General features: G+C 34.6%; 1 protein-coding gene across 1 annotated transcript; it reads left to right on the top strand.

The window, feature by feature from the left end:
- The first annotated feature begins 5 nt into the window (after positions 1-5).
- Positions 6-635, top strand: LOC115949754. The gene has a single exon (XM_031067039.1). The coding sequence runs from the start codon at positions 6-8 to the stop codon at positions 633-635; it is 630 nt and encodes a 209-aa protein (XP_030922899.1).
- Positions 636-8695: the final 8060 nt, after the last annotated feature.

Genomic DNA, 8695 nt, shown 5'->3' with positions numbered 1-8695 from the left:
ACAATATGCCCTGGTTGTTACTAGGGGATTTTAATGAAATTCTCAACAGTGAAGATAAATTCAGTGGTAGGAGTATAAATCTTAATAGAGCTTTAGATTTTAAAGAGTGTCTAGATACTTGCAGCCTCCTGGATTTAGGATTTTCAGGACCTAAATTTACATGGTCCAATCTCAGACAGGTTCCGGACTTAATCCTGGAACGTATTGATAGATGTTTTGCTAATCCATCTTGGAGACTCCTTTACCCTGAGGCCTCTGTTACTCATCTCCCCAGGGTTTTTTCGGATCATTGCCCCGTTCTTTTAGAGCTCTCCAAGCCCCTTCCTGCCTCCATTAACAGACCTTTTCGCTTTCAAACTATGTGGCTGCATCACCCTGACTTTCATGATGTAGTTAGAGGTGCCTGGGAACAGGAATCAATTCTTCCTTCTGCTATTAAGTTATTCACAAATAGGGTCACCAATTGGAATAAAACAGTGTCTGGTAACTTGTGTGCTAGGAAGAGGAGGCTACTTGCCAGGATCAATGGAACCCAAAAAGCACTTTCAAATGGGCCAAACCAATTCCTGGTACAATTAGAACAGGATCTAATTAAGGAATATGCTGACATAAGGCTTCAAAAGGAGGAATACTGAGCTCTTAAATCTCGCATTAACTGGGCTGCCTATGGGGATTGTAATACGTCCTTTTTTCATGTGTCCACGCTAGTTAGGAGACATCGAAACAGGATTAAGAGCATTAAAAACTCCCTAGGTGAATGGGTGACCGAAGAGGAGGAGGTTAAAAATGTTATCTTAATGGGGTATATAGATCTTTTCCAAACAAGCTTTTCATCATCCAATCGCCTCTCTGATATTGAAAATTTTTCCTGTTGCTTTCTTTCGGAAGGTAATCGGGTTTCCCTCTGTGCACCGATGTCAGAGGAGGAAATAAAGCTTGGGCTGTGGTCTTTGAAGCCTTTTAAAGCCCCGGGAGCTGATGGGCTTCACGCTGGGTTCTTCCAATATTTTTAGGCTGATGTTAAGGCTTCAATGTGTAGGGAGGTATGTAATAGTTTTGAAGCTAAGACAGTTCCTGAATATTTAAATGAGACCCTAATCTCTCTAATTCCAAAAACTCAAAGCTCGGAGAACCTCAACAATTATAGGCCCATCAGTCTATGTAATACAATCTACAAAGTGATCACCAAAATTATAGTAGGCCGAATCAAACCACTTTTGGACAAACTTATTTCCCCAGTTCAAGCAGCCTTCGTCCCAGGAAGAAGGGGTCTAAATAATATCATCATAGCACAAGAATTAATTCACTCCTTGGACAAGAAAAAAGGAAAGGGTGGGTTCATGGCAATCAAAGTGGATTTGGCCAAAGCTTATGACCGAATCGAATGGAGCTTCATCCATAAAGTTCTATAAGCATTCCACTTCCCCCAAAATTTGATTGAATTGATTATGAGTTGTGTGACTACCACTAGCATTTCAATTCTTTTCAATGGAAGTAAGTTGAACTCCTTTAAGCCATCTAGAGGAATTAGGCAAGGGGATCCTCTCTCTCCCTACTTGTTCATCCTTTGTATGGAATACCTTGGGGCCCTCATTGAGAAGGAATGCGTTGCCAAAAGGTGGATTCCGATAAAAGCTTCTAGGGAAAATGTTGCCATCTCACACCTTTTCTTCGCGGATGACTTAATGTTGTTTGCTAAGGTGAGTAAAGAAGGGTGTGAGGCCATTAAAGATGTACTAGATGTGTTTTGTGTAGAATCTGGGCAGAAGATTAGTTTAGAAAAATCCCGGATTTATTTTTCGCCAAATGTTCAATCCAATATTAAGGACAAAGCTTGTGAATATCTGGGGATTCATGAAACCACCAATATTGGGAGGTACTTGGGTTTTCCCTTGAGACACAAAGGGGCAACCAGGAAGGAGACAGTTTAATTTTGTGGCAGAGCGGGTAATCTCTAAACTGGCTGGATGGAAAGCCAAATTTTTGCCTTTTACGGGCAGAACCATATTAGTAAAATCAGTCATGACAACCATCCCCAATTATGTTATGCAAGGGGCTGCTCTTCCAACACATCTCTGTGACAAACTAGATAAAATTAATAGGGATTTTCTTTGGGGCTCATCTCCAGAGAAGAGGAAGCTACATTTGGTTGGTTGGAACAAGATCATCAAATCAAAGGAGGAGGGTGGTTTGGGGATCCAAGAGGCAAAGGCAATGAACATTGCCTTACTAGCAAAACTAAATTGGTGGCTATATCAGGAAAAAGAATCATTATGGGCAAGGGTCATTTTGCAAAAATATTGTTCAAGCTCAAGAAGAAACTCAAAAGACCTAGACAAGTTACCATGCTCTCCTTGCTGGTCTGCAATTAAAAAAGGCTTTCCCATTTTTGAAAAGGGAGTGTGTTGGAGTGCAGGTAAAAATTCTAAGCTAAATTTTTGGGGGGATAAATGGATTAAAGGCAACTCACTAAGAAGCTTGGTTGAAGGCCCCCTCACCCAAGGTGAAGCTAAATTGACTATAGATGATATGTTCCAAGATGGGAATTGGAGATGGGATTTTATATCTTTTGATCTACCGAATGAGGTAAAAGACAAGATTTATGCCACACCTATGCAAATATATGGTGAAAGGAAGGATTCTTTGTTGTGGAAGTCTTCCCATGATGGTGAGTTTAATATGACATCGGCATATGCGTCTAACTTTACTGCAGAAAATAACCCCCAAGTTTTTATGGGCAACTGGGTTTGGAAGTTAGACATATGGCTAAAAATCAACTCTTTCCTTTGGTTATGTCACCACAATAGTGTTCCAGTAAGGCAAGTGGTTGCTGCATGTGGTATTAATTGTGATACTACTTGTCCTTTATGTAATAACCAAGAGGAAACTATACTGCATCTTTTGAGAGATTGCCCATTTGCTGTCTCCTTTTGGCAAGCAATCAAAACTCCTCTCTCTCTTCTTAATTTAAGCCATCTGAACTTGGCAGAATGGTTAAAAAAGAATTGCCTTGACAACAACTAGTTGAAGGCTAATGGACTGCCATGGAGCACACAATTTCTTTTTGCCATTTGGGGCCTTTGGAAACACAGAAATCGGGTGGTTTTTGAAAACACCCCTCTGAATTTTTGCCTCCACAAATCCTGCATTCAACAAGCTATGAAGTATCACTTCTGTGTGAGCAAAGTACGCATTCCCAAGCCTTGCTCCACCAACCTAATACGTTGGAATAAACCAGAGGAGGGATGGTTTAAGTTAAATTCAGATGGAGCATCCTTAGGGAACCCGGTCAAAGCGGGAGGGGGTGGTGTAATTCGCAACTGTAATGGCAACTGGGTTAAAGGTAATAAAAGAAGAGTTGGGGTTGCAACAAGCATCATAGCTGAATTTTGGGCTCTCAGAGATGGTCTCATTTTAGCAGACCAACTGGGAATAATCCATCTTGCTGTGGAGCTTGATGCTAAGGTTATTGTGCAGCTCGTACTTTCAAATAACAACTCTAATAGAGCTTATTCCCCCCTCTTAAATGACTGCAGGTTCCTCCTTAGTCATCTCCAGCACTTCAAGGTCAACCATGTCTTCAGAGAAGGTAACAGAGTGGCAGACAAGCTAGCTAAGGAAGGCTGTTCTTCCCCTTTTGATTTTGTTATATTAGAAAATCCTGACTCTGTTGAACTATGTAATATTCTAAGTTCTGATGCACAAGGTCTGTACAATCTAAGGTGCTCTGCCAATACTTCTGTTGTTTTGCTTTGATAATGACATGGTTCCTTTTAACCCAAAAAAAAAAAAAAAAAAGAGAACAGGCATCAATATATAGAGTGACCGACCATTTTAAAGATTCCAATGCATTTCTAATGTTGCATTTTAAACATGTTAAAGGTTTTTTTTTTTTTTTTTTTTGAGAAACATGTTAAAGGTTTATAGTAGAAGTTTGTACGAGGAGTACCAATAATTGAAAAGCATATTGGTGCTCATACACTAGCACAAACTTCAAGGAGGAAATTAAGCCAGACTTGTCAAAATTACAATCTGAAGAATGACAAGTCCCGCCAGATCCAAGCAGACATGGTGGTACGTTTTTTAATGAACTTTGAAAAAAGCTTGGAAAACCCACTTTATATATTTTTATCAATATGTATGCAATTTTTTTAGTTTTTGTTAATTGGGAATTTGGAAAGACAAAGTTTAGAAAATTGATGATCATGTTAGGTAAAATGTTTGAGACTATCCGACAGACAAGATTGGACACTGTAAATATTGTCACTGAGGAGTTGAGGACCGACACTGGTCCTTGAATTTGCTTTGTCCAATTTGTTATTATATTATTGTACTTTACCATCTTTAAGCTTTAGTGCCACATGAATCATGTGAGAAATTTCTCTCGGCATTCATGCTTGAAAGACTAGAAGCATGAAATATGAAATATATATATATATATATATATGTATATAGACATAATGATCAGACAAGTTCACCCAAAAAAATGATCAGACACACTCATTTAGTAAATAAATTAAAATAAAACAACAATCAGATACACTCAGAAAATAATATTAAATAGCCATCAGTTGGCTTTTTTTCTTCTCACATTTGCTTCTTTTTATGGAATGCTGATTCATTTGGGTCTGAGCCTATTTGATTGTTTTACCCATTTGTTTCATTGATGAATTACCTTTTCTTAAATAAATACTAATATATATGCATATACTTTTAATAGTTTACCATGAGTTTTCTCTTTGATCAGCACAAATTAATCCAAAATGCAATAAGTTTCAATTGTTTCCATGGCAATTGATGGTACATTTTTACATATATTATGGGATAATTAAGAAGCTATAAAATTGTAGGTGTTGTTCTGCTTTGGACCCATCGTTTAAAATAACAAAAAGTTTTAATGTGATTTAAAAAAGAAAAATGAAAAATGACATTGGAAATTTAGTCAAAGGCACACTAAGGTCGAATGAGTTTTTAAAATAATAAACAAAGGAGATTGTTTATCATTTCAAGTCGATCAACAGTAAAACGATCATATCAAGGAATATGTGAGAGGATGCCACTTTGGGCAAAAACAGTAAATAATTTATATACTAATTAACATCAATTAACTATAAATAGACTATATAATAAATTAATAATTGAAAACCACAAGCAATGAAATATTAAAAAAATTCCTTGGATGAGTTTATTTTAATTAACTTATTTTGTCTAGGTAGTGTAATGATATAGTTTTTTATTATTATTATTATTCATAAACCAAATGTGAAAATAAATTGACATCTAAGCTAAAACAAACAAAACTAATTTAACTTTGAGAGCAATAATTTTCTTTTTTCCTTTTTAAGCAACACATATATAGTAAACAATATTCACACCATTTTCCTATTTCATTTATTAATAATAATTATCTCATGTATAATATATTTATGGGAAATTCAAATATGCATTATAATATTATATCTCTTATGTATGTGAGACTTATAATCATGTAAACCTCATAATTATATGGGATGTGTATTATTACGAGAGGAACAAATGATACATATATCAGATATATAAAATAATTTTTCTTGTAGGTTATAATTAATTTAATTAGTAAAATCTCTTATTCTCAAATAGAAGATCTAAGATTTGAATCTTGCATACATAAAAAAAAATCAATTAATATCTTAATATGATAATAAAAAAAGTTTATTATTGAGTAAACAGAAATTTTATGGTACGTGTATATATATATATATAAAATAAAAAATAAAAACTTCTTCTTCCTCAATCACAATGATTGATTGAAGTGGGTGCTTGAGTACATTTTGAACGGACACTACGGAAGCAATGTACCACTTCAGAAACTATATGTACCAATAGCTATATCTGATCCATTGCAATATAGACTGGCTAAAATCCATAATTTCCTCCACACATGCATTCACAGCAGTGGAGGTATATTGCTATATTGCTAAAATTTAGCTCCACATATCCAAAAGACACGCTGCAGCAGTGGAGGTATAAGGAAAAAATTTAGATGTTCCGCTACAGTGCACATCTATATATAGATGTGCACTGTAGCTGATAGCAAAAAAAAAAAAATGAATTTTTTATTCGGCCGGTTAATAAAATAATAGTTATTCTCGCTCTTCTCTCTTCTTTCTCAGTCTCTCTCTCAGTCACTCTCTCATCTCCCCAGTCTTTTTTTTTGCTGAATATCTCCCCAATCACTCTCTCATCTCTATCTCTCAAGCAAACTTCTCTTCCACCGCCGATCTCCTCACGCCGCCGATTGCCTTACGCCGCCGATCGCCTCACGCCACCGATCGCTTGCTCATCAAGTCGCCGGTCTGAAGCTCATCGAAGCTGTCAGTCTGAAGCTCATCGCAGCCGCCGGTCTGAAGATCATTGAAGCTCGCCGACGTTGTGTCGCCTCACGTCGCCTCACGCCTCATCTCACGCCGCCGATTGCTTGCTCATCAAGCCGCCGGTCTGAAACCCATGGAGCTCGCCGACGTGCTGCTTGTTTGCGATTTATGATTTTTTATTTTGATTGTGATCGGTGAATTTGTTTGGTGAATTTGTTTGGTCCGGTAGAGGAAAAATATTGGAGATATCGGTTTTTTTTTTTTTTTTTCTTCTGCTGTGGACTGCTGGTGGTGGTGGTGGTGGCGGTGGTGGTGGCGGCGACTGCGGTGGCTATGGCTGATTGTAGAAGTGGTTGTGGTTGGTGTTGTTAAAATTTTTTGGGAGTGAGATATATTATTTTATTGTAGGGGTTATATTATTTTATTGTGGTATTTATATTATTTTATTGTATTGAAAGCTAAAATAGATCCACTGTTGTGGCATATGTATAGGTAAAATAGATAAAGTAACTTTTGGTGGAGCTAAATTGCTATATTTTTAACTCCACTACTGTGAATGCTCTTATGTTCTATACAAATCTCAATTTTTATATGTATATGTATATATAAAAAGGGGTCCAATTGACATTATGTGGACTATTTGGGTTGGATGCTATAACGTGGTGGTTTGACAATGGAAAAATGCTGACCCAACCGTGTGCCCATCGCATTTTCTTTCTTTTATTACAGGACACAGGCACATGCCTTTGTGTGTGTTTGCTGTTTTGTCTGCAAGGTCTCACTTCAATCTCAAGCGTAGATAGTGGCAATGGAATCAAATTTTTAGATTCAAAACCTTTAGGTCCATTGAACCCATGGTTGAGAATTCTAAGGAGATGAGATAGCATCTAATGGCTTTTGTCTATTGGAGCAGCCTTATTAGTGAGTGAGTGCAGAGAATATATATATATATATATATATATATATATATTATATATATATATTCCACTCCCAAGAACATGTAAAAAATAAAACTGTGGATTGTAATATTTCACAGGTTACATGCCTTTTTTTTTTTTTTTGATGTGTTACTTGCCATTTACTTCATACAGAATATTAGATGCTTTGGTACAATGGTACCTACCTAAATGCATCGAGGCATAATCTTTATTAATAAAGATAAACTAGCATGTGACTCCATGCAAACGCATGGATACATTTAAATTTTAAAAAAAAATTATTATAAAAATATAAATGCTTAGTCAAATTAAAATTTTAAAGCATGTAACACATGCGTTCATGCATACATATAGATACATTTAAAATTAAACACAATTTTTATCATAAAATATAGATAATTAGTCAAATTATTTTCTTAAAGTAAACGTAATTAGTCACATATTAAAATTCTTACTTAAATTTAATACCGTTTATGATAATTTTTTTTTCTAATCTTTAATAAGATAGAACGTGCGGTGATTTTTGTTATGTGGTGATTTTTGTTTTATTTATCTTTTGAGAAACATGTGGTGACTTTTATTGTGTATACGTGATTGTTTTGTTTTTTTTATTATAAATTTTATAGTTCATTAATATTAGATTCTTAGTATTTTGCACTCATTAACTCATTTGACAAAAAGATTAAAAAATTTAAGTAGACACAAGGCACAAGCTTAAGTAGATAATTATGGTGTAGTTCCCAGGATTATAATTTCAAATTCTAACACATGCATTCATGCATACATATAGATATATTTAAAATTAAATACAATTTTTATCATAAAATATAGATAATTAGTCAAATTATTTTTTTAAAGTAAATGTAATTAGTCACATATTAAAATTCTTACCTAAATTTAATACTACTTATGATCATTTTTTTTCCTAATTTTTAATAAGATAGAACGTATGGTGATTTTTATTATGTGGTGATTTTTATTTTATTTATCTTTTGAGAAACATCTGGTGATTTTTATTGAGTATATGTGATTTTTTTTTTTAAAAAATTTATAATTCATTAATATTATATTCTTAGTATTTTGCACTCATTAACTCATTTGACAAAAAGATAAAAAAATTTAAGTAGACACATGGCACAAGTTTAAGTGAATAATTATGGTGTAGTTCCCACATAAATTTAGACACATGGCGCAAAATTGGATTATAATTTCAAATTCGAATTCAATTTTCTCCAAGCTTTACCTATTAATATACATATAGATGATTTATAAATTTGAATTTTTTTTAGTTATATGATTATTTTTTTCATGGTTTATTACATTGGATTCCTCGTTTTCTACACTAAATTAACTAATTTGGCACAAAAATTTAAAAATTTAGATTAGATGGGACACGTGGCACAA

The sequence above is a fragment of the Quercus lobata genome, chromosome 6, assembly GCF_001633185.2.
Source record: "Quercus lobata isolate SW786 chromosome 6, ValleyOak3.0 Primary Assembly, whole genome shotgun sequence".
Lineage (NCBI taxonomy): Eukaryota > Viridiplantae > Streptophyta > Magnoliopsida > Fagales > Fagaceae > Quercus > Quercus lobata.
This window is presented reverse-complemented; position numbering and strand designations above follow the sequence as displayed.

Excerpts from the sequence above, each read along its gene's own strand:
- LOC115949754 (XM_031067039.1), top strand. The coding sequence starts at position 6 with ATGCCCTGGTTGTTACTAGGGGATTTTAATGAAATTCTCAACAGTGAA.